The sequence below is a fragment of the Lissotriton vulgaris genome, chromosome 7, assembly GCF_964263255.1.
Source record: "Lissotriton vulgaris chromosome 7, aLisVul1.2, whole genome shotgun sequence".
Classification (NCBI taxonomy): Eukaryota; Metazoa; Chordata; class Amphibia; order Caudata; family Salamandridae; genus Lissotriton; species Lissotriton vulgaris.
Window position 1 is genome coordinate 1,508,970,954 of NC_141695.1, and position 27,303 is coordinate 1,508,998,256.

General features: G+C 49.2%; 1 protein-coding gene across 1 annotated transcript in view; it reads right to left on the reverse strand.

Moving 5' to 3' along the window:
* Window positions 1–212: 212 nt before the first annotated feature.
* Window positions 213–27,303, reverse strand: part of LOC147705891 (serine/threonine-protein phosphatase PP1-gamma catalytic subunit B-like) — an 82,539-nt gene continuing 55,448 nt past the window's right edge. The window contains exon 7 of the mRNA XM_086932361.1: window positions 213–2,274. Coding sequence (XP_086788487.1) covers window positions 2,170–2,274 — 105 coding nt within the window. The 3' untranslated portion in view covers window positions 213–2,169. The remainder of the gene's footprint in view (window positions 2,275–27,303) is intronic.

Genomic DNA, 27,303 nt, shown 5'->3' on the forward strand with positions numbered 1-27,303 from the left:
GGACCACATTCCTTCAGTACACCAAAGAACTTAGGATGCTATTTTAGGCATTGCAGGGTGCATCCTTAACCTCCAATGCTTACGTGAAATAATGACCCATTATATCTGACATTTTTGTTCACTTACTTTGAGGTAGTCCTGTTTTTTTTCCTTTCCTTTAATGCAACTAAGCACAATTATTTGAGACCTTTTAAAAACAAGAGTCAAGCCTGGTCACTGCAACAATGTTTATATTTACTTGAAAAAAAAACATCAGTATAGAATCCTTGAAATTTGGGTAGTGGACTCGGTAGCTTTCATCACATTCTTACAGCATCACATTCCTAAGCAGCCTCATTAGGAACAAGAGACTGCCCAGGATACAAACCACAAACAAATACATCAAACTAATAAAAAAAACAACGAAAAAACAAAACACACACACAGTGTAGATAGAAGACACTCTGCCTCGGGAGAGAGGCAAGAGTGACTGGTTTGGTGATACTGTCAAGACAAAGCCCATCCTTCCTCCCCGTAATTGTAAGAAAGGGAGGATTAATCTCCCATAGTGCACAAGAAAAAAGCCTTCTAATTAAAAGCTGATTTTTAAAACTATCCTCTCGGCAATAGCCGACAATGAGCTGCATCTTTGGAACAGACCACAGCTGCTGCAGTGAGGAAGGAGGAGATGGTAGAAATAAAAGTATACAGCATCACTAAGACCTTCTTGGTTCACAACCAGAAGCTATAGCAAAGGTTGAACAAACCTACAATCACACTAACAGTAATCGCAGAAATAGACATTAGCTAGTTCAGAAAGAAACTCACCAAAGAGGTATGCACAATTATTTCACAATGCCCCATCAGTAACCAAGCATTACATCTGCTCAAAGAAAGGCACAAGACTAGAAAGATAAAACAGTGGAAGGGAAGAAACATTGCATACAATCTGTGGTATCCCAATTTGGATTGGAGTGCAGAAATGGTGCGCCACAACAGATCTCAGCCAATCCCTCTACGACACGCACACTTCAATTTATTTTTAAAAACTGAGGAAGTCAGATGTGGCTACAGAAAGTTTGCCGCCATTATATCTTTCTGTCACGCTTAATTACAATAGTTTTTTTTTTTTTACAACTTTCTGCTGGCTCGGAGCATCCTTGTGTCAAAAAAATCAGCAATCCGAGGTCCAAGTGCCTCTTGTAGATCGATTTCAAATTATCCTCACAATGACAGGACAGCCCTTCAACAGCAGTGTGGGACTCTTTCAGTCAGCCTCTGTACCAGAGATCGAATGTCACCACCAATCTACCTTTAAAAACCGTTAGGACTAAAATGCAAAAATAAAACACTCATAGTGGATTAAAAGTTCCTCGAGTCCTCAAGTCCCTGGGGCTTCCACAGTTATTCAGCATAGAAAAGCAGATGGTTCAGGTTCTTGCATATACTTTTTATGAAATGCTCGAAAATGTAACTAAAATAGTTTAAAAATAGATACAAATCCTGAATGGTGCATAAAAAGTAAACGTCTCATGCCAAAGGACCCTGTCCCAAAAAAGTAACCCTTTTTGGGGAACAAGCTACCAGCTGAGCACCACAACTCTTCTCCAACCCCTCCCCCCCCCCCCCCCCAACCAACTCAAGCAAGAGAAACAGACCACCTACTGAATACAAAAGAATCAGCATGTGAGCTTCCTCTCACCATGCTTCTAAATGCAGGTTTAAACTGGCTAATCTGTGATGGAGGGTGGACTGGAGAGTAGAAGCACTCCAAGCAGTAACAACATGCATCACTCTGAGGTAGAACCGTTAAATATCAACTGTGATTGGGTCCCTCCTCAGAGGGCAAGTCCATGTTCACAAAGAAACACATCAAGTATTGATGGTCAGATTAGGGAGGAAGGAGGGGCACAGAATTGCTCTCCTACCAAAATGCAGAACTTCAAAGTGTTCTTGAAGTTGTGGCATCCATACACACCGTCCGCAGGAAATCCTAAGGCAGAGTGGTCTTTCTGCCCCAGCCCTTTGGGGACAGGCGGCGCTTCCCAGAGATATTAAGAGGACAAGAGCAAGAGCTTCGCTCATGAGTCAGTGTGAGGTATTCAATTGGCTACTTCTTGCCCAGAGATGGAGGTCGCTTGGTAATGGGGGGTGGAAGAAAAATGCCAGGGCAGGATGGTCTGCACCACCTTATTTCTTCTGCTTTGATTTAGCTGCATTTCGAGGCGGTGTGACAGGCCGACCTTGAGAAATGCCACTGTATCCAAAGAGCTTCTTGTCAGCAGGTTTCAAGATCTGCAAAGCAAAATAAACAAGTTACAAAATGGCTTTACTCGACCTAAGAATTAGAATAATGTACATAACTGTGGTATCCTTATCCCTAACGCTCCCCAAATCCCAGTAAGAGACCACACATTCATTTGAATAAGCAAAGACCACAAATAATCAATGAATTCACTTACAATTGAGCTGCCCTAGTTTCACTTCCTGCTCTACATTCAAAGTGACAGTTTTATATAGTTCTCCCAGCCGGCAAACTTTCAATGAAAACCCCTTTGTTAATCCGGCATACCAGGCGACCGCCCACTTTTGCCAGCCGTGCTTCAGTTTGTCAGGCACCCAGGGTGAACCTTCACTTCGGGTGGCGTTCACCATCTTACAGAAGCCAGGTTTAATTCCCCTTCAGGGAATCTGCCTTTCTGGAACTCAAGAGGATTACGGAGGGCGATAGGTGTTTAAACCTACCCAATTTGACTGTATGGGCCTGGCCTTTAATGTCCACTTTGCGGACGGGGCAGAAACAAAATAATAAAAAAAATGTAATAAATAAAATGTCAACATCAAAGTTACATGAGCAAAGCAAAAGAACTCCAAAACTATTAATTATTAACTTGAAAATTCCTTGTACAATCTTGGGGAGTGTCCGCAGACACTAGTGTTGGTCCAGCGCTTCCAAAACAAAATTCTGACGGGAGCAGGTGGGAGAATAAGCTTTATCAAATACACCTCAGCCACGGCTAGCCCCAACTGTCACCACATGTTCTAGTATCTTCCCTAGAGACAGTCAGGGGAGAAAGATACTACACATCTCCCTTTTACCACAGGTAATTCCCACAAACAAATATTCAGTGCATGTAACATGAAGTAACATGGAGCAGAAAGATCCGAAAATACGGTACCAAAATGGGGGAGGGAAGATGCGGAATATCTATATACACAGTTTTTCATAAGATGTATGTACAATTTTATAGAGATCATTAAAACAGTACTATTTCCATTTTTCACACCCTACAACGAAGAGGCCTACTGTGGTCCATGCTATGAGCAAGGAAAGCCCATACTTATCCCTATTGTATATTCACTTTCAGGATTTACTTATCTTTTTTCCCTCTTACCTCATTAAGTTGACAAGGCCATAAATGTCTCCCTACTCTTTACAGGTGCCAAATCCTACTATCTTGCGTCCTGATTGAAACCACAAAACTTTTGGAATACAATGGGTTCAGTAAATTTGGAACATTTCATGTTATCAGTGGGAGCTTCAACTTTAACCTAGTTGCCTACTTTGAATTCTATCAACCTGGTTCTGTGTAAATTTGCATATTCTTTCTACCACACCATTGGGTTCTGGGTGATTTAGGCATAGTTTGGGAGTAATACCATTATACTGCAAGAATTCTTTTATCTCAAGAGTAAAACTGAACATTATCATCGGTCAGAAGGGTACTGGGCAGACCTTCGCTTATAAAAATGTCAACCATTAAATGTATGAGTGGGGGGGCGCTAGAGGGCGCCAAGCAAGATGTCCGCACTTGTGTGAGGCTCTTGCGGTTCGGGGAATAAAGCCAAAGGCAAGCCCGTCTGCGCCCGTCCGAACCTGTCCCGAGCCTAGGGCCACCCCCCCTGGACTAAATACTTCTGACTCTCCACACACAAGGATCTGCTACGATACAGAATATTTAACTTAGTTTAATATCAATAAAGTCCCCTGTTCCCGGATCAACCTACATACTTTAGACTATGCCCCATATACCTGTCCCTTCTGTTCTCTTCACATTATGGAACATCCTCACTTACAAAATCCAGTTGTCACCCCTCACAACAAATCCTCTCATATCATCAAATTAGCCCTTTAAAACTCTCGATCACTCCCTAAACACAGGTATGAAATTGCACATTTCATGGACAGTTGGCACCTTGAAATTCTATTACTCACTGAAACTTGGGGAGACCAAGCTTCGGACCCTGATTTTACTTCAGCTACTCCGGAAGGATTCTCTAACATCAGACTTGATAGGTCACTAAATAAAAAGGGGGGAGTGGCGATTAGCACCTTCAGTCATTAAAATGGCTCCAGAGAAGATTTCAATTGCTCTCGCAAACATCTTTAACGCCATGATTTCATCCTGTATTTATCCTACCATATGGAAAAAAACTGTTATTAAGCCTCTACTCAAGAAAACTACTTTAGACCCTTCCAAAGTAACCAGTTACAGACCGATAGCATGCATTCCCTATCCATCCAAGATCATTGAGAAAATCATGAACATTCAACTATCCGAATATATAGACTCTAACAACTGTCTAGATGCCTCCCAATTTGGCTTTAGGAGGGGACACGGGACGGAGACAGCATTTATAAAAGCCTCAGACGAGATACGAATGATCCTTGACAAAGGAGGCGCCGCGGTGCTCATACTACTCTACCTGTCCGCGGCTTTCGACACGGCCGATCATTCCATTCTGATCGTCCGTGTCGGAAAAGCTGGAATATCATCTGATGCTCTCTCACTCCTGGCGTCCTTCCTGACAGACCGAGAGCAATCAGTCTCCATGGGCACATTCTCTTCTGACTCCTTTACACTACCTTGTGGAGTCCCCCAGGGATCCTCGCTAAGCTCAACACTTTAACATTTATGTGACGGATTTAGCGAGGATCATCAAAGCTCATCGTCTAGCAGTTACATCGTACGCAGACGATACACAGCTTGTCCTGGCTATCAACAACAATGGAATGGAGGTTGCCAACAACTTCCAAAAAGGAATGATTGCCATATGTAACTGGATGCACTCAAATTGTCTGAAACTCAACTCGGATAAAACCGAGGTGATGGTGTTTGGGAAACTCACCCCTGCATGGTCCTCTATATGGTGGCCGCAAGATCTTGGCCCCCCGCCCAATCCGGTCACCAAGGTTAGAAATCTTGGTGTTATCATTGATAACAAACTCATTTAATCAACAAGCCAACTCTATAGTTTCTACCTCTTTTTTCATACTTAAATGATTTAAAAAATCCAGCCCCATCTCCCACTAAATACCATAAATACCTTGATTTCTACCTTACTAATGTCCCGAGTCGACTACTGCAATGCACTCATGCTTAACGCCCAAGAACAAGTAGTCAACAAACTTCAGCTGGTCCAAAACGCGGCCGCACGACTCGTCACAGGTATACCAAAATTCAAGCCAATCTCCAATACCATCCGTAATCTCCACTGGTTGCCAATCAGACAACGCATTAAATTCAAAGCCCTCTGCATTGCCTTCAAGAGCATTCATGAAAAAGCACCAGCCTTTCTTAAAGATGCTCTCCATCCCTATCGACCTTCACGCAATCTTAGATCTGCTGATGCTAATCTCCTGGAAGTAATTAAAACTATAAAAAAAGCAACCTGGGGAGATGGGTCTTTTGCAGTAGCTACTGCCAAATTATGGAACACCATGCCAGAACATCTAAAGAATGCTCCAACATTACTATCATTCAGGAAGCAGTTGAAGACGTGGCTGTTCAATTATTAATCCCTTGACTCCCGGGCCCAACCTTCAATTTTTGTCTATCAAAGCGCCAAGACACCCTTGGGTAATCGTGCGCTCAACAAATTGCATAAATAAATAAATAAATAAATAAACAAACATTTATCCTGGTTAATCCGCTTAAGGACATGCAACACGCATGATATTAGCCGTTGGAACACTTGAGGAGTGACATCGGCCAAACTAATCGCTTCCACGCACCTGCTGCCCCGAGAAAACAGCCGAGAAACCGACGCCTGGGGTGCGTGGCGAGGAGGAGGCGGAGCCCTGGGGGGGAATATTGCGGCGTGGCCAGAGACTCGCTGGAACCGAGCTGGGTCTCGTACGCCATGCATTTGTAACCCACCGTGGTGAGGAGCCCAACACCTGGACGTCGGTGGACAGTCTTCTAACCCCCGCCCCCCCCCCGCTCGCAAGCGTGGCGCTCAGGGTGAAGCGAGCGCCTGCCCGTCATCACCGGCTGCGACGAGGCGAGAGTCCTCTGCGAGGCGGGGCCTAGATCCTCCAAGACACGATATGGCGGCGGGGACGAAGTGAGACGCGGAGCTGCAGATATCGCCTGCGCCCCACCCGCCCTACCCTGCCTGGAGGGGCGCGAGGAGAAGAGAAGGCGCCACGCGTGGGTTGAGGACACCGCCTGCATTGACTGGCAGAGCTGCGGCGGCAGCAGCTGCAACACCGGCGGCTGGACGGTGAGGCCCGTTTTGATGAAGTTGAGAGCGGTGCGGAGGCGAGGGTGATCCGGCGCGGCACGCCTGGGAGGGACGGGGGCTCCTTTGCAGCCGACTCCTGGACAACGGTGACTGGCCCCTCCACTCTCCGATGCGGTACTAACTGCTTACATGGGCCAGTTGCTGAGAGGTGGAGGGAGCGGTGTTGGAGGTTGTAACTGCGCTGGCCCCATTATTTACCATATACAATGTCCCACGTGAAGGGCGCACATACTTATTGCCTCCCCTCCTCGATTGACCACAGGATCTCACCCACGTTGGCAGACAACTAACCGCAACAGGCGAACCTGCTGCCCCCCAGTGGGGCCTATACCATTGCCCTCGCAGCGCGCCGCATCTATACAAGCCACAGCGGTGCAGGCCACATGAATCCCATTCTGACTGCGGAGACGACCGTGGGGCATCGACACCAGGCGACAGATCAACCTTACTCTGCTGTAATTTGAATGCCCTGTGGCGGATTATAAGACATGCAGCGACAAGATCCACTAGGCCTGGTTTCCTGAGCTCGGCGGGGCTTTCTGGTCCACCGGCGTCTCCTTGCGCTGCGGACTCTTTTCTCCATTTGTGACTCCCCACCATAGACATTGCGCTGCACCGGCGGGGGGCAGCCTTCCTGGCCTTCCGCACTTTGCCCACCGCTCCCCCGAGGACCGTGTGGGTGGCTCGACCCTCTTCATCCTACGCGGTTGCGATGGGGAAGCCGGACGAGCGCCAACCCAAGCTGACCTTCCAGGCGCGCAGAAGCAACCGCTCCCAGACAGACCCAGAGGAAGAACAGATGGAGGACCAGGCGCCTTCAACCGCCGATCAAGGACTTATTGCTCGCCATGCAATCCAGTTTGACCTCCATAGAAACTAAAATGGACTGGATGGCTGCACGCCTGGATGGGGTGTCCCACAGAGTAGATAAGCACGAGGAGCGACTGACTGAAACGGAGCATTGCATTTCTCATCTGGAAGACACCTCCGCCGCAACAACGTCCCGTACGCTGGAAATGGAGAGGATCCTAAAAGTAGTAGCAGCCAAGAACGAGGACTTGTGAGGCTCCCTTGCCCACACATTCACTCCTCTCCCGCGGACAGGACTGGGGGGATGACTGTCCTGTAATCCCGGTATGCTTTGGGGTTGTATTGCGACTACTGTCTTCCTTCTTCACTTTAAGACTACAGAAAATGTGCCAGAGGAAGTAGATTACTGCATTTACCAGGTACCTTAGTTGTTGTTTTAACGTTATCTCTGTAAGCGTATGTTAAGATACATTCACCACCACACTCCGCTACACTCCACCTAAGCGGCCGGCCCTGAGGGGTTGTAGGCGACATGCTGTGTACTCAAACTGTCCTGCTTACACAATCGATAACCTGCCCGATGATTACACTGACTTGACGCTATGCTGGCCGCACAGCAGTTGAAGGCAGTAAGCATTGATGTAGAACGTTGTTGAACCTTACATAGTTTTTTTTTTGGAAAACCTTTATTGGTACTTCAACCAGTTACAAATATGGGCCTACAACCACCAGGGCGGCCGCTAATCAGTTTCATCACAGCAAGTCAGTTAGGACACGACTCGGCAGCCCGGGAAGCGAATGTACCACAAATTCAATTAAAACTGGCTATTAAGCATACCATACGAATGACAGGATTCTAAAGGCTCCATTTTAAAATATAAAAATAGAAGGATCAGGTGCTATACAATATCACAGAGTCACATAGAGGGCGGGCAAAATAGTAGGATTTCCACAGTAGATCGATCACATTTAAGACAGTGGCACTAAGGCATACAATTCAGGATAAACAAGCATACAATCACAGTTCGCACCAGTTAAGCGCCTGCCCAATGATACTGAAATACCGTGAAAAGTATAGTCACAGATAAGAAAAATCGATAATTGACAGAAGAGTGGACCCACTACACTGACCCGAAAAAGGAAGAAGCAAAAGAAAAGGCAAAAGGAAGGACACGAAAGAGAAAAAAGGCCATAGAAACAATAAAGGCAAAACAAATATTCCCCTCCCCCAACCCCCCACCTTGCACCCCTGCAGATTACTACGGCCTACCCCCCTAGCAGCGTGCCTGTCGCCCCAAATAACTGAAACACGAAATATAGGAAGAACAAAGAGAAATGAAGAACTAAACCCCTACACTAAAAGTAGAAATGGAGGAGGGCTTTATCGTACGCATTCCCGGTCTCTTTCCCACCGCCTTAACAAAGAATCCCCCACAAAGCTGACACAATCGAGGGGAATACAATAGAAAATTACACCGGAGGAAACTATAAACCCCGCCCGGTCTCCATTAACCTAGTAAAGCAATCCCGTTACCGATGAAACCTTAGTGTGAAACCCAAAACAACAGTCTCAGCCTTGGTCCCGTCTATTAAATTTGCTGATTCCCTCCGATAAGTAGAGCCCCAACGTCAAATTGTCAAAATACACACAGAAGTTGCCGAAATATAGACTGTTAGATGGAGAAAGGATGGCAAATCCCAAAGTAGATGGCCAGTTCCAACGATGCCCCTCCCCGACTCCGAGGCCAGACACTGCCCCATCCGCCATCTTGATGGACCAGCTGGTTCCGACCAAAAGTTTCCAGAGTGGAAACAGCAGTTAAATGGTCCGCTGGTTGCGAAACCAAAGATTCCGACCATATAGTTGATACACAGATCTCCGCATGTTTGATCAGTTCCACTTCTGTAGGGGCAGGCACAGCTCCATGCACCGGGTCTGAATGCACCGCTGGGGTGTCTGTCAAGAGTTGAGCTGGCCACCGGATCCCGGGCAACGAGTCATGGTCCGGTCCCGATCTTCTAATTCCATCCACTGCCGACATCAGATTCCAGGCCTGGGCCTCCATAGTCACCTGAAGTGCCTTGAGGGCTGCCAGCACTAACCGCAATGACGGGCCGCACTTAGCCCGCTCCGCCGGCATAGTGATCCCCTCGGAGAGTCGCCCTCCCCGGAGGAAGATTAGTCGGAGCAGGAATGAACCGTGAGGGACAGATCGTTAACATGCGTTTGTGCGCGCCAAGTCTCCAACCCAAAGGCACCGGCGATGCGAACGCTAGGCCTCCGGGCCAGGGACCCCCGCCACACCGCCTCGGGCGTCACTCGTCTCCTCACCTTCGATACAAGACCAGGCAGCAGATCGGCAGCAAAGCAATCCAAAAGATGTCGAAAGTTCCATGGACCGGACCCTGCCGCCCTCACCAGTCCGCTGTTGTTCAACTAGGACCCGGCTAGACCAGCACTCGAGACCCCGGCTTCCAGACTGGGTTAGGCCTCAAATCAAACCTCGACATTACTCCACTCCACAATGTCGGAAAAGTCTCGGGATTGCTCCATCGAACTGCAGATTAGTTAATAGACACTGATATTGGGTGGAATATCAGGATAAATGACAGGATCTTCGAGCGAAATACAGAGGTCAGCGGAGCCGGGAGACTACGCGGCCATCTTGCTTGCTGTCGTAACTCCTCCCTACATAGTTTTTTTTTTTAAAACAACAAAAAAAAAACATTAAACGTATGACTGCCTTAGTATTAATGTCTGAAACAAATCTGATTTCTGGCCATCTTGAATATAGGTCTTCTCTCCTGCAAACAGCATTGCTGCACCTTGTACCCACTCCCACCACCAGACGAGACCAAGACTCCATTTCCTAGCAGCCCCAGAGACAGGACCAGCTGGTTCAGCAGATTTTTGAGCCCAGTCACACCCATCAGAGCCCGGAGGAAGCTGGGTTGGGCCACACCTTTTTTGCCCAACCCCCAACTGTGTCCCTGCACTGCCTGCTGTCCCTGTGCTGCCTGCCGTCCTAGTCTCTGCCTGCTGTCCCTGTGCCGCAGATTCCAGGTCCCCCGTCCGGCACCTAGGATCACCTACCAGGACCACTACTGGAGGCCACCGTAAGGCCATGCAGCAGACATGTGCAGTGGACATACCAACACCTCCTCACCCGCTGGATAGCACCCAGCACCAGGACCCCAGGTCCCACTGCTACGCGATGGTACACCTCCAAGAAACACCTGTACATGACCCCTAAACAGCTGAGTAGCCTCCTCCCCATACACCACCAAAGGACCCTCACCTGCCGACACAGCCACTTCTCCAGCGACACAACCAATGAAAGATCCTGTGCCACTCCTGCATACAAGATCAAGAACACCCCGCAAACCACTCCATTGCATCCTGCAAAACGCCCGCTCACTCTGCAAAAACGCCACGGATATCTGAGACACCATAACCACCCTCCCCACTGATGTTGCCTTCATCACCAAAAAGTGACTGAACCCCTCCTCGAACCCAGACATCACCACCACTCCCAAAGGCTCCAAAATGATACACAGACTGCGCAAACAAACAAGGCAGAGGCATCACCAGCATCTTCAAGGAAACCTTCAGATGCTCCATCACCAACGACAACCCCACACCTTTCATGAACACCTCAACTTCCTACTACAAACCAACACGAAAACCACTACAAGACCCCAGAGACTCACCTACAGACCCCAGAGACCCAAACAACATTATGCGATGCCACCCAAACCTCATCACCCCCCCCTGCAATCGACTCCCACCACGATGTCCTACTCGGTGACCTCAACTTCTTCATTAATGACCCAAATTCCACCAGAATCTGATCATCAGAATCTGAACATTATCCTCACCCAACTGGTCACTGAACCCAGACACACACTTGGCCCCATTTTCACCTCCAGCGACAGAATCAAATTCAGCCACACCACAGAACTCACCTGACCACACCATTGTACACTTCACCATCACTGGCACCCAGCACATCATCACCAGATTTTCTCCCCCCCCCTGCCAATCGCAACTGGAGAAGCTCACAGAATCTCAGTGGCCACAGGCCCTAACTACCTCCCAAACTGAGGCATCAACTGATCTCAACCAGGATGCCCAGAACTTCACCGCCTGGATCATCAACAGTGCCGCCCCTCAGAAATCTACAACATCCAACAAGTCCTCCAAACAGGCCAGCTTGTGCACCCCAGAACTCAAGATCACCAAGCACTACTGCCACCATCTTGAAAAACAATGGCGCGCCACCAAGAACCAACAGACAGAGTAGCGCACAAATAAGCCCTGAGCAACTATCATCAGCACATCAAGGAAGCCAAGAAAGCAGCAATCACCTCCTGCATTTACTTTGCAGCCAACCACACAAAGGAACTCTTCAAAATAGTCAAAAGCATTCTCCAAGCCGACAGCTACAGAGAACACCATCCACCCCCCCCCCCCCCCCCCACCCAAAAAAAAACCTCTGAGGCACCCTCTCAGACTACTTCTACAGCAATGTTACCAACATCAACAACAATTTCAACCTCCAACCCACCACCCTAATGACCTCTACCAACCAGCTAGCATCAGACACACCATTACCACTTGCCCTCCACTCACAGCCCTGAAAACCTCAACCGTTATGTCTTACATTCACTCTGGGGTGCCCACCGACCCCTGCTCCTACCACTTCTACAACCTCACAACTAACCTAATCAGCAAGCAACTCATGTGCATCCTCAACACCTTCATCTCCACAGCAACCTTCTCGGACAAATGGAAACAAACAGACGTCAGACCCCTCCTAAAGAACGCCTTTGCCGATATCAGTGATCTAACAATTACAGTCTGCTCTCCCTGCTCCCCCACTTGGCCAAAGTACTTGAGAAAGCAATCAACTAGCAGACCACTGAATTACTGGAACAAAAACATCTACAAGACGACTCCCAATCAGGATTCTGTGCCAACCACAGCACTGAGACAGCGCGGACTACCACCACAGATTACATCAAAACACTCCACCACCGTGGAGAAACTGTGGCCTTGATCCCCGCTTGACCTCTCCACGGCGTTCGACACAATCACCCCAAAAACTCCTCATCCACAAACTCCACAACATAGGCATACAGCAAGATGCCATCAAGTGCACAGCCTCCTTCCTTATAGGACATGCAGACTATCTGACAGCCTCCCTTCACACCCAAAGACATCATATATGGCCGCCATGTACCACAAAGATCATCCCTCAGCCCCATCCAGTTCAGCATCTACACGAACCACCTCTCGTAGATGTTGTCAGATCCCAAGGACTCAACATAATCTTCTAGGGAGACAACACTCAACGGAACCTCTCGCTCTCCGAGGACTTCTCCCAACAACAAAACCCACTTCTGCAACACCATGACCAACGTAGCCAAATGGATGATAGACAACTGCCTCCAACTCAACTCCGACAAAACTGACGTTCTAATCTTTGGGAAAAACACCTCTGCTTGGGACCACAGCCTGCAGAACTCAGACCTACAGCCAAACTCACCGACCATGCAAGCAACCTCAGCATCATCCTCGTCAGCTAACTGGCCATGAAATGGCAAGTCAAAGCTGTCACCTCCGCCTGCTTCCACACACTCCGCAGAATTTTCAGATGGATCCCAACCAACACCAGAAAGACTGTCACGCAGGCCCTCATTACCAGCCACCTTGACTAAGGCAACACACTCTACGCTGCCATCTCCACCCAGCTCCTAAGAATACTCCAGGCCATACAGAACGCTGCAGCCAGTCTCATCCTGGACCTACCCAAAACGTACCCACGTCGCCCCCTACTTGAAAAACCTCCACTGGCTCACCATTCAGAAGAGATGGCAGTTCAAGATCCACACGCATGAATAAAAAGCCCTTCATGACATAGGAACTGCCTACATCAACCATACAGTCAAAAATGCAAATAATTTTTTTAGCTTCTCTTCAAAAGTCTTAATGGAGGGGTGCAGCAGGGAACGATTTTGATGTTTATGAAGTAAAGTTTTATTTTACCCCTCTTTTTCGCAGTTATACATCTTCCCCTCTCTTTAAGCTCTCTCTCTCCATGTAGTAATGACCAAGTTACACGTCCTAGGCATGCAACAGATTGACAAGCCTTAGCCACCCACAGCAGCAGTCTCAAGGGTTAGATTAAAAAAATAAAATAATCTATATCCATCTGTATGCAATGAGTATATATCATACCCTACTGAGCTTTCACTTCTTTCTGTAACAAGCTGCTCAGAGCTCAAAGGCTTCCACAGCTGTTCAAACTAACTTCAAGCTCACTTTGCTTTTCCTGACTTCCATGTTGGTTTGCTCATCGGGTTGTTAATTTCTGCTTACACTGAATGTCTGTATTATGGTTTGGCATAAGTGCTGGTATTACTTTTCGCTGTTACCCATGTTTGGCACCATGTCCTTTTTCCAGTTCTGCTCACGTTGCATTACAGTATTGTTTATATTGCCAAATACCAGCAACTCTGATAAGAAGCAGATGGAGCATCATTGTGTGCAGACTTCTTCCTTGCTGGCCAGCAAGCATGCAACGTACCTACAAATTTTATTTTTATTTTATTTTTGAAAGTTTTATATAGCGCGAACAAGATCTTTGCAGATATCAGAGCGCTTTACAATGGCACGGGGGTGATAGTCAAGGTACATGTGCATAGTTACATAGTTGAGGTAGATAGGTACAAGGTGCATAGTTACATAGGTAGGTCAAAAAACAAACAGGAGGTAGGTCGCAGGTGAGGTAATGTTTGTACAAGGTGCATAGTCAAACAGTTGCGCCAATAACAGTTGCGCCAATAATATAAAAGTACAAAAGTGAGCATATAACTTGTTTAAGCGTGCTTAACGTGTTTTAGGAGATAACATAAAGGTGTACATAGTTGAGGTAGGCGAGTGCAGGATGTATAGTCACACAGGTGCATCAGTAGTACAAAAGTAGGGATAGTTGAGGTGGTGTAGGTACAGTGTGCAAAGTCAGACAGGTGCGTCAACAACATAACAATATACAGAGAGGGAACGTATACAATCAAATAAGTCATAATACAAGTAGTACAAGTAGACCGAGGGGTCCAAGGCAGGTAATTACGGAGCGGATTCATGAGAAAATACCGAGTAATAGATCATGTGTATTTAGCCATGAGGATCGCTTTTACTTCTTTCTTAAACAGTTTGTTGGAGGAGATGAGCCTGGTTTCAGGAGGGAGCGAGTTCCAGATCCTGGGTGCCATTCCTGAAAAGGAGCGTTTATAGGTTTTTTCCTTCCAGAATCTTCGAGGTTTCAGCAGAAGATTGCTTGTGCTTCTAGTAATTCTAGAACCACCCGAGATTGTCAGCTTTTGAGTGAGGTAGGCGGGTGAGTTCATGTGTACAGCCTTGTGAGTCATGCAGGCGATTTTCAGATGTATTCTGGCTTCAAAAGGTAGCCAGTTCAAGGATTTAAAGTCAGGGGAAATATGCGAGTGCTTTTTTGAGCCAGTGATGAGTCTCGCTGCAGCGTTAAGGGACGCTCTTAGGGGAGCCGTTGTAGTTAGGGGGAGCCCGCAGAGGGCGGTGCTTCCGTACTCTATGTGCGGGATGACTATAGATTGTACTGCAGTTTGGAAGTCTTTGGCTGGGAGGAAGGGTTTAAGTTTTCTCAAGGTGTTGATTTGAAAGTTCGCTCCTTTGGTTGCCTTGCTGATGTGCTGCTGCATGTTGAGATTGGCGTCAAGTGTTATGCCTAAAGATTTTGCTGAGTCTACGACGGTAGGTTGTACATTTAGAGCCGTTAAGTGCTTAAGCCATGTTTGAGCCGTAGAGATTTTTGCGGGAGGTGAGATCAGGAGGAACTCAGTTTTCAGGGCATTGAGTTTGAGGTGATTCTCGGCAAGCCAGGATTGGGTGTTTCTGATCGTGGTGTTCAGAACCATGATGTCCTTGGGGGATTGTATTTTGAGATAAAGTTGGGTGTCGTCGGCATACATATGAAAATGAACATTGGATGTCTGTAGCAAAGTAGTGAGAGGTTCCATAACTAGGTTGAACAGTGTTGGGGAGAGGGAGGATCCTTGAGGGACGCCTAGCGATACAGGTACCGGAGAGGACATCGCGTTGTTGCTTTTGAATCTTTGTGACCGGTTGTGTAGAAAGGAGGTGAACCACTTGAGAACAGTCCCTGATACATTACATTTTCCTGCTGAGCAACTCCTGTGGATTGTGTGCTTCTTTCATTGATCTTGGGATGGTGCAAAAGGTTTTCTCTGACATTGCATGGAGAAGTGTGGCTCACTGGTTAGAGGAGGCAGACCTGGAAGCAGAGGTCAGCCCGGACCAGGGTTCAATTCCCGGCTTGGTGGGGTCTTGAGTCCTAAAATGTCCATGGACTCGACAATTCTCGCTCCGGTGCCTACTCGATTCACGGGTTCACACTCTGCGACTCTGGGCAATAGCTTGCTTAATCTCCACAACGGCCCCTCGCGGCGGGATGCTTGGCTTTCACCTTGCGGATACCCTGCCGGGGTTATCTCACAGGGGAATACCAGGACGGGTTCCGTAAGCAAGCGCTTAGAAACCGCTCGGTGATTTGCGCTATATAAATTCCTGTACATTTACATGTAGGACACTTACTCGGGAGTTTGAGTGTGGTAGAGTTCGAGGTGGTGGCAGTGGGGAGCACAAGTTAGGGGGAGGTGGGAAGGAGCTCCACATGGGTGGGTCTCTAGGAACCAAGGTGGCAAGTGAGGGGAGAGGGAGCCGGGGAGGGGGGGGCGGGTTGTTACTGTGAGAAAGTGCCTCCTTTGCATGATGAGCCCCCCACTTTTTGGCTGGATTTGATGTGGTTTCAAATCTAGTGCACAGGGCCCTTGCCAACCAGGTGCCCAGTGACAGTGCTCCTTCCCTAAAACAAACTCCCATTGGTACTTTTGCCCCATGTAAGTCCCTAGGAACTGGTAGCCTGGATACCTGGGGCCTGAGAGCTGAAAAGGGTCCCTTAAGGCCTCGCTCACTTGGACCATGCCACTGCCCTTGTAGCTTGCATGCCCATGTAAGGGAGAAAACAACAAAATCAATATGGCACCCAGCTAACACTGCTTAGAAATGGTCTCGGACCAGGACTAAAATTCAAAATCGTTATTTCTGCTGCTATGTTGTTTTACTCTGACCTCACCGTAGCCATCCCAAGTGTAGGAAGGTACATCCTGACTATGGTTGCCCCCAACTTTTTGCCCTGTGTTTTAGCTGGTTTTGGACATAGTCGACCTGGGACCCTGCCAATCAGGACCCCAGGCCTACTGCTCTCTCTTTAAAATGGATTCCATGTACCCTAGGTACATTTCCAATTGGTACTGGGCCACCTTATCAGACCCTGTAACTCAGGGCATAGGTGTACCCAGGGCTGCCAGGGGCTGCAGCATGTATTATGCCACCCCTGGCTGGCCTCCTAAATTTGACACAACTGGCTGCATGACAGCTGGGGCAAAGTCGTGTAATCACCCTTTGCTGTAGGTGTAGTATACCTATACCTAACCCTAAAATGGACACACAGATTCCTATCAGTCACTCCTATGGCAGGCCTTGACAATCCTGAAGGCAGAGTGCTTGGAATCGTGTGAGATGGTGCTCTGGCATGAGCTGAGCCTGTCTGCAGCTTGCGGAATCAAGTCCTAATAGCTGTTCCATGATATCGCATACCATATACTCTTAAGTGCATTATAATCCTCGCGGTTAAATGCTATCTTTGGTATTGCTTTATCAAAACATGTCGAGTAAGGTGTCATACGAATTGGAATACTAACCCCTCGCCAATTCTGGCGACGGGGTTAGCATTCCACCCTTCTAGAGGGACACGACATGTATGTAACTGTGAACCCCAGTTAAAGTTAACTGAAGCCTCAGCTCCACAAAATGGATGCTGCCACCACAGACACGAGTCTGACCTCCTGCTGCTGGGAGTCCTTCCAGCGAGGGAGGCCTGGACAAAGGGTTTCCTGTCCGGGGCGGTGCTAGCACCGTCCCAGACATGGTTTTGTGTATCCTGGGTAGGTAGGGCTTTTCAGGAAGGTGACTGCTGAGTGGCACCCCGGTGCTCACTACGCATAGGCCAGTCAGAACCAGTTCCAGGGGCACACCAGCCCCTGGCCTGGGGAAGTCCGGCAGGGGAGAGGGGTGTAACCACCCCCCTCCTGGTCCCACCCATAGGCAGGACCTAGTCACCGGGTCAACCCCCTTTTTTAGTATAAAGATAGGAGCGGGCCCCCTGTTCAAATTAGATCATCTTTGGAATCAAGATACCACTTTCTTCGAAAGGACTTCACGATTTCTTCTTCAAGATTCTCCCTTGTGGCTAAGGAGTAGTCACCCTGCATCAAGCGGGCACCATCCTAAAGAACACTGCGGTCTGCTGCAAGTCCTTCATCACGAATCCGACGACCCAGCTCGACGAGACCCGGCTTCCCTGGCACCTCTGACCTCTACTCACCTCTACAGCCAAGCTGAGAACCGTGAGTGCGACGAGACCTCGAGGGACCGACGATCGCCAAGACTGCACGACATCTTTACTGCAAGCCCACCGTGTCCTCCACTGGTGAGTGCTTTGGGGTCCGAGAAGCCCCGACCCTGCGCAGCTCCAGTACCCAAGGTCAGCCTCCCTGCATCTCCACGATCTGCGTGGGGCCCTTCTGCTGTTTGCTGTGCACCGCGTTGTTTGGCTACTAGCCGGCTGGCTTGTGGCCTTCTGAACGACGCCCGACGACTTCACGACTGCTGGTCTGGTTGCTCCAGACTGGCCCTTGCTTCCTTCTTGAAGAGAGGCACCCCGGACCCTCCAGGTCCACTCCAGACGCCATTTTGAGTCCACCGCGTGGGCTTGAATTTGCCAAGGCTTTGTTGCCCAACCCTGGGTCCAGCGACGCCGACAGCTTCTATCTTCGTGGGACAGCTCGATCCTCCATCCTGGTCGCCGACAACGCCTCCTGGTCCATGAGATCTTCGAGCTCAAGCGTCACCCACTCACCTTGTCGAGGTGGCTACCATCCGGTGCCCTCCTGGTGCCCACTGACTACTGGCAAGTAGTCTCGAACTTGGTCCCCTCTGCTTTCAGGTGTCATCTATCTTCGAGATCCAGGCTTGGATCCAACTGAACTTTCTTCACTGGTCACCGGCCAGCATCTTTTCTTCCGGCTCCTGGTCCGTCTACGAGGATTCCCGACGTCTTTTCAGACCTATGCAGCTGCAGCCCCTGGGCTAGGTAACTTCGGCATTTCGGTGCCCCAGCATAGCCTCACTATCCAAGGGTCAGAATCTACTTTCGTTTTCTCCCTACCAGGTCGGGTCCGCCCGAGAACACTAACTTTCTAATTCCTAGCTACCATAGACTTTTGTCTGCATCTCGCGTGAGAGCGCACACACTGCACCCGAGTCCCCTAGGCCTCCTAGAAGTAATCTAACGATTCCCTAGTCAAGTCCTAGCGATTCCAAAAGCTATTAGTACTGTACTTACCTGCTAGGAATTTCACATTCCACTTTCAGAGTATATGGTTTTCCGTGCCCCTCGGGCATTTGTATATACTGTGCTAACTTAAGTATTTTTGTAAGAGTTTTGGTTTGTGCTTAGTACCCTGTCCTCATAAAGAGTACAGGGCTGTTGTGATCTTTAATAAATAACTGTTTATTTTCATAACACTTGTGTGGTGTCCTTTCACTTGGTGTTCAAGGGGTATATGTGTGATAAACAGCTGGCTTAACACGCCCTCTCGAGTCTTTAGCCTTACACTGCTCGTACCCATGCTACTAGGATAGCTGGTCTATAAGGTTGACTTACAACCAATCATCAATAAGGGTTGCTGGACTGATACATAGTGTTCACTAGAATAGTGAGCACTGCATATCAGGCCACCTTCTCACACCAAGAAGCATTGGCACTATCCTACGTTATCAATAAATACGACTAACACTAAAGCCTTAGACTAGTGTATTATTGAGAGACCACTCCAGTACAACACTCGGGACCTGAATCTCACAGTCTCGTAGCAAACTTCTTCTTTCAATAAATTCACACCGATGCCAGTGTAGGATTTATTCGACCTTGTACCCAGAGGGCACCTCATAGGTGCCCCCTGAACCCCCTACCAACCATGGGTGCTATCTGACCTACTGTAAGCAGCCAGCCACTACCAAACAGGTTTCTAGACCCCTGGGTGGAGAGCCTCTGCTCTCTGGGACCAGAAACAATGCACAACCTGGACAGAGGGGGGTCATGCCTCCTCTCCAGGATGGGCCAGTGCTAGAAGAGGGAAGTGTCAAAAGCATGCCGCCTTTAATGCAGTCGCCAGCCTTTGCTGCTAGCAGCAGATGGCAGCACCCGGGAAAATTCCAAAATATAAATGTGCCCACCTCTGCCAATCCTACCCCTAGGGAGGGGGAAGCGAGGTGATCCACCTCAGTCTCCGCCATCTTGAGGATGGGGAGACCCCTCCGACCAGGGCTAGGTTTAGAGGCTGTAGTCACCCCAGGTAAGGTGCCCATTGGCCCCACCTGCTACTCCCCTAAAACGGCTCCTAAATTTAGTATTTAGGTGGCATCCCCAGATCTGGGATGACCTAAGAAGAAATAAGACACCCTGCAGCAGAAGATGACAACTGCCTTGGCACCAGCCCTACCGGCCTGTCTCCAGCTTTGACAAAACCTGCATCCTGTCTTTCAGCACGACCTCCAAAACCCATGGGATGACTGCTGCCTTCAATAAAGACTCCAATCTCCAGAGGACAGCAGACCTGTCCAGAAGAAACAGACTCTAAAGACTTCGGATCCCGGCAAATCCGCATTTCCAGTCCACTCTGCAGCCAACGCCACGGACCACGTCGGAGTGGCTCACCTGTGCAGTGAAGTCTCCCCAGCAATCCTGACCTCGTGTCCAGCGTTGGCTGACCTCTCCGAGGATGCCTGCAGTGTGAATCCAGATACTCCAGTGACCTGCTCCAGTAAGAAGATTCTGACCCTGGGCACAGGTGAGCTTAACAGACGGTGCCTCTACGCCCCCTATATCCCAACTTACCTCTGCTGTCACTGGTCTTCCTCCTTCAACCTCCAGTAGCACGACTGCAGCCTCTATACCATCAGGAAAATCCTAATTGAAAAGCATTGGGCGCCCAATGTCGAACTGGCACCCTACTGCCCTGTGACGCTGGTGGTGTATGTTTGGTTCAGCTTTGTGCCCCGTGCTTGTGCTAGCCCTCAAAGCTCGGCCCCCTGCAACTGATTTACTTACCTGTAAGCAGTGTGGCTCCAAGCAGCCCGTCGCCATTGGAAAGCACTGGGTCAAACTCATTTTGACCTGTGCACCCGGCCGCCCCTGTGTCTCTAGTGGTGTAGTTTTGGTACCTACCTGGCCCTAGCAGACTTTTGGCTCCGAAGACTGAACTGGTAAGTTCCGTACCATGTTTAACTGCAATGTTTTTTCTCTATAGGATAACATTGGACAGTGTGAAAAAGTTTCTGAAGTGTCAATTTTTTAAAGTGTAAAGTATTTTTCATTAAAAACATACTTATCTTATTAGGAAGATCTGGGTCTTAAAATGAAGTACAAACAGAGTATAATTTAATACAATTGGTCTGGATCTCGTTCTTGAGTCGTAGGTCTTTTATTGATCATATTGTGCAATACATATCTTACACTCACTCTGTGTTAGGCCTAAGGCAGCTCGCCCACATTACCACTAATTGAGCACTTTGGGTTTTACATTGAGCCCTGTACACTTTTGGGGGACACCTGGACCCTGTGCACTGCATTGCCACCCAGTGATAATGTACACAGAGCCAGCTTCCTACAGGTACACTTCTAGGGTGAAAAGTCACATAGGCAGTCAAATAGGAGTAAGTATAAAGTATTAAAGAAGTAATAAGTAGTCAAGACGGCTCGATGATAATTGGTGATTCAGCAGAGTAATTTGAACGAGCCTGGCAGAGTAGCAAAGGAGGCAGAATTAGGGAATCCCACTGGTAAGAGTTAAAGGTGTAAAAGTCATTACATGCAACATTAATGGCATCAATAATCAGACCAAATTCAGAGCCATGGCATAGTTACAATCTTTTAAAGCCAGATAATGTTTCTTTAAGAGATTCACCTGAAATCCCAGACCAGACCGCCCAAAATTCCCAATTTCATTACACATGCATTTAATGAATCTGCTAATGAAGCAGTCAGAGGGGTTGCTATTCCGATAACTCGTAATTTTCTGGGAGAGGTAGTATAGGTGAGGAGGGATCCAAAGGCTCAGTGGACAATGGGGAGTCTTTCAGTGGGCAATATGTTCTTCAGGGCTCGAAAAACCATAAAAATTGCACTAGACCTGCAGGTCTAGTAACGTGAAACATCTACTTGACCTAACTGAAATGTACTTGACCTCTAAGACAGAAAGCTGAGCTAATGTGACAAGGTAACAAGATTTTAAAACATTTTTATTGCTTATTTACTTTGTGAGCTATAAAGATGCCTTTAAAACTTGCTATCTTGTTACATTTGCTCTGCTTTCAGAGACTGAGGTCAATTGTCAGTTTTTTTCCTACTCACCTGAAAGGGCGAGTAGGACCTAAAAATAGATCGTCCTTATTGAATGTGACCCACAAATGCAAGCAAGTGGATTATGGCCCTATTGAGGACGATGTCTCCTCTTTAAGAGAAGTCTGACATTTTAGTTCCTCTTAAGGGCCTGCTGATTATGGGGAGCGACTTTAATATTGCACCAGAGTTGAGTGTAGAATGCTCTCGAAAAAACAGGCTTCAAAATAGGCCTAAAGCAGCACATTTTTGTGTGCAATTATTTAAGGACTTTGCTTGAATTGATCCTTGGTGAATGGATTTTCCTTGTGGGCGAGAGTATGCCTGTTCAATTCAGGAAGTACACATTGATTTTTAGTATCCCCAAATGTGACAGAAAGAGGTCCAGTTTGTTGCCAAAACCTTTTTCAGCCCCTCAGGCCCCATTTGAGGTGACAGTGCACACCTCTAGGATAGAACATAGACAATGGCAGCTTGATAAATCACTATTGACAGAAGAGGGCTGGGTATCATGTATGCACTCAGAGATAGAGGATTTTTTTTGATAATCAACTTTATTGGATTTTCAAGAAAATAGAAATTAATTGTCAGCAGATCATTAATCACTGAGGGAAACATGACATTGTATACAGTTGATAAGACAAGGGAGGCACATCAGGGTTGGGCATGGCAGTCCAGGTACTAAATACAGATGCATATAAAATAAAAAATGAAGGCAGATCATCACAGTGGTAGCAGATTAAACCATTTACCCCACACTTTACCGAATAAGTCAGGGCATCCCCGAGCTTCAAATAGGGATTCCTCCTGCATTCCACACCAGTCCACTCCCCTCCTCCATCTCTGTACAGTTGGTGCCTTAGCCTGGGACCAGTGCGCAGCTATGTCTCTTTTTGTCACCTCCACGGCCGTCCCCAGAAAGCGCTTGTCTGCCTTAGAGCCATACAGGCCGTCAAACACACCCAGCAGCAGGTGTATCAGGTCGTGGGGAACCTCCCATCCCAGGGCCCGCATGAGTTCGAGTTCCACCCCTCTCCAGAAAGGTGCCAAAGCCGGACAAAACCATACCCTGTGATAGAAATCGGCTGGGGCGGAGTTACATCGCGTGCATGCTGGGGAGGATATCATCTAGGCCTGGAATAGACGTGTCTGAGTGAGGTATGCTGCATGAAGGTAGTAAAGTTGGACCCAGCGTAACTTGGAGGATGTGGTCAGGGTTTTGGGTGCCATAAGGGCATCTCTCCAATTCGCCTCTTCTAGGGGGCCTAGCCATCCCTCCTATCGAGCCCTGAGCCGATCCACGGAAGCGGGACCATTGTTCACCAGTGACCGGTATATGCGGGACACTGCCTGCCCCCCGCCCCCCCCCCCCCCCCCCCTCCCTAGGTTCCCCATCATCACCTGGGCCTCCAGCGGGCTGAACTCCAGAAGGGAGACAGCGGCTGAGACTTGTGTATGAAGGGCGTGTCGGAGTTGTAGATACTTAAAGAATGGGGAGTGGGGAAGAGCGTGGCGCTGCTGCAGGTCAGCAAAGGATCGATGTGGTCCCCCACCCATAAACCTCCGAGCAACGAAATCCCAATGAGGTTCTAGCAGCAGAACCCCTGCAAAGATGAGACCTCTTGCATTCATGACCCATGCCAAAGTGACATCTGGCAAGTGAGTTTCCGGTCCCACCGCACATGACGTAGGGCCGTGCGCCAGGCCATAAGCACCGTCCTTGTGACAGAGGGCAGAGCCTGTGGCACCAGGCTGCCATCTAAAAACGCATGGATCTGCGTGAAGTGCGTTGTGCAGAGTTCCACACGGTATGCTGGGTCAGACCAGCCGCCCGCAAACCAATCGTGGATCCCGATGAGTTTCGTGATCAAGTAGTAGAGGTGGAGATTAGTTACTCCCATGCCCCCATCAAAGGGGGGGAAATGACAGTGCGCCAGGGATAAACACAGCCTCCCCCCTCCCCAGAGAAACCGGGTAAGAACACAGTCTAGTTTGCGGAACCAACTACCCGGGAGGTGGATAGTAACGTTTTGCAGTATGTAATGAAAACAGGAGAGGATCATCATTTTAAAAAGCGCACTCCTGCCCAGGGGGTTAAGGGGGAGGGTCTGCCATCTCTTGAGGTCCGTCTTCATCCTGACGACCAAAGGTGTGATATTCAAAGCCCATTTGAACTCTGGCAGAAGAGTAACCCACACGCCTAGGTATTTGAATGATTGTCTCCTAAGGGGGATGTCCGCCTGCCTGTCAAAGCAAGAGGGATGCAGAGGTACCAGAGTTGACTTCGCCGGGTTGAGGCGGAGTCCAGAGACCCGCTCGAAAGCAGAGAGGACCTCCAGGTACCTGGGGCCAGAACGGTCTGGGTCCGCCAGATAAAGCAGGAACGATTCAGAAAAGGGGGTGGTGATGAACAGAGTGTCTGAAATAAGCAGACCCCTCTTACCCAGTCCAAAGATCAGGGCTTGATCCATCACCGTTATTTATCTCACTGCACCATCCCAGCTCAGAACCTGGCTATATGCAAATCAGTCTGTCCCTGGCCCAGTGCATCATGGGAACAGGGCAGACTAAACTACCAAGCCAATTCTTTACCAGAAAGGAGAAAAGCTACCGGGGACCGGTTTCTGGCATTTCAGCCTTCTTCGGCCCGGCTTGCTTGAATCCTGATGGTGCAGTGAGAAAGGGACTCATGTCTGAGTATACCCTGCCACACCTATAGTGGCCAAAAACGATTCAGAAAAGGGGGGATAAAGCAGGAAGTCATCCGCATATAGGGCTATCTTATCGACCTGGCTCAAGTCCCAAGCCCAACCCCGGATAAGCGGGTCCTGTCAGATGAGCGCCGCCAGGGGCTCCATCGCCAACGCGAATGAGAGTGGTGAGAGCGGACACCCCTGACGCGTGCCCCTCCAGATTGGGAATGTCTCGGAAAGCTTGCCGGTAATGAGAACACGGGCTCTGGGGTTAGTATAGAGAACTCTGATCAGGTGGCGGAAGGAGAGACCGAAACCCATCCTTTCCAGCACATCCTCAAGATAACCTCAGTCCACTGTATCAAAGGCCTTTTCAAAGTCGATGAAAAGCAGTGCCAAATACGGGGATAGGCGACCTCGGTGGGTCAAAGCCAGGTGGAGGCGACAAATGCAGTGACGAGTGCCCCTGGCAGGCATGAACCCGCATTGGTCGGGATGGACTAGGTCCTGCAGAAGGGGTCGGAGTCTCTGGGCTATCATAGTAGCAAAGATCTTGATCTCTGTGTTAATCAGCGAGATCGGGCGCTAGTCTGCACAATTCAGGGAGGGCGGTTGAGTCTTTGGAATGACCACTATTGTGGCCACATCAGATTCGGGTTGGAAGGACCCAGTCTCCGCCACATGACGGAATAGTTCCACCAAATGGGGGGCCAAAATATCTTGAAAGGCTACGTAGTATTCTTGAGGGTAACCATCGGGACCAGTTGTTTTACCAGGGTGTAATATCGAAATAGCCTCCTGGATTTCCTCCAGGGTGAAGGAGCGATCCAGAGCCTCTGCGGTCTCCTGAGGGAGACCCGGCAGCTGAGTACCAGGCCTCTCCAGCAAATCCGCCAGAGGATCGCCCGGGGGGTGAGCGGTATAGAGGGCCGCGTAGTAAGCAGCAAAAGTCTGTGCGATGACTGAGGACGTCACTCGGTGGGTTCCGGTATCAGAGCGGATTTAAGGAATAATGCGGTTGACTTTGGGATAGGACACTAGGTTGTGGAGGAGCTTGCCATTCCAATCACCCCACCCATAAATACGGGCCACCGATGAACGCCTAAGCATTTTAGCGGATTCCAACGAGATACGGAGAATCTCCTCGCGAACCGCTGCTAATTGCCGGAGGAATCTCCGTGACCGTCAGTGAGCTGCGTTTTTTCCAGCTGCGCTGCCAGAGACTCCAGTTGGACAAGTTGGGCTGTTTGCTCCGTCCGCTTCGCGTGGACCAGTCCCCTGGCCACCCCCTGGACAACAGCCTTGTCAGCCTCCCACAACGTCCCTGGCGAGGGAACCGAGCTCGTATTAGTGGAAAAATAGTGACGCAATTCCCGACCAAGTGACTCCACTAGCTCAGAGTCCTGCAGGAACCAGGCGTTTAGCCACCAAGTCACCCTGGACCCGTCGGAGAGGACCCAAGATGGAGGGAGATGGGGGAGTGATCCGAAATCCCCCTGGGCAATATCGTGGCCCCAGATACCAGCTGGCAGTCTGTGGCAGGCATCAGGAGAAGGTCAATACGGGAGTGAGTATTGTGGGCTGCCGTTGTGTGGGTGTATTGTTCCCTGCAGGGGTTCCAAACCAGCCATTTGTCACAGAGACCCAGGGCCGAGGACCTGCTCGAGAGGATCTTCGTGGAAGCGCCACGGGCCTCCAATGGGGTCCCCGTCGTGTCACGCAGGGGTTGCAGGACGGCGTTGAAGTCCCCCCCCCCCCCTACCTCCATAAGACCCTGTGGGAAGGAGGAGATTACCTGTGTAAGGTGGCAAAGAGTTGGAGGCAGGAGTGCAGGGGGAATATAAATGCTTAGGAGGTTCAAAGGGCGCCCTTCAATGGTTCCCGAGACGGCCATGTAACGGCCCTGTGCATCAGTCTCGGCTTTAGTCAGGGTAAAGGGGAGCCCCTTTCCGAGTAAGGTAGCCACCCCTCGGTTGCCCCGTGTAAAACCAGAGTGCCAGACCCTGTCAAATCCGTAGCGAGCTAGGAAGTTGCATTGTGTACCCAGGAAGTGCGTCTCCTGGAGGAAGAGAATGTCCGGTGTGTGTGGTGATGAGTCGCGCGGAGGACGGCTGTGCGCTTGATTCGGTCCAGGAGGCCATTGACATTACAGGAGAGGATGTGGATAGGCCTAACGAGGGTGTAAGTCATCTAGAGGAATGGACTGTGGAGGGGCGGATGTCGACTTGGGACCGTGCCCAGCCCGACGGGAGCACCCACCCAGACCCGGGCTCAGGAAAGGGGCCATGGGAAGTATTGATCTGCTCGTCAACTGTGGAAACTAAAAAGGGAGACAACTACCAATTCAACCAGCGGCCCGTAGGCGGCTAAAAATAAACTGTCGGGAAACAACGGTCCCCCTCCCCTCCCTCGCCCCCCCAACCTACACTTCTGAAGTGGAAGCATCTGTCGCCCCAAAACCCCCAACCACTAACTACCTCACAAAGAGGTGATTCGCAACTCTAAAACGGTTAGCAACAAACAGTCAGGAGCATGGCTGAGTTGGACCCTCCTCCATGTATACGGATGAATGTCCACAGCAGACAGACATGGAGTGGATAACGTAAGAGTCATAGGATGGATCAGATCCGGGATTGCAATGAAAAGGTAAACCCTGGCCGGGTCGTCCAGATGAGCCAGATAGAACCCCGTTCATGGGGACGGGAATA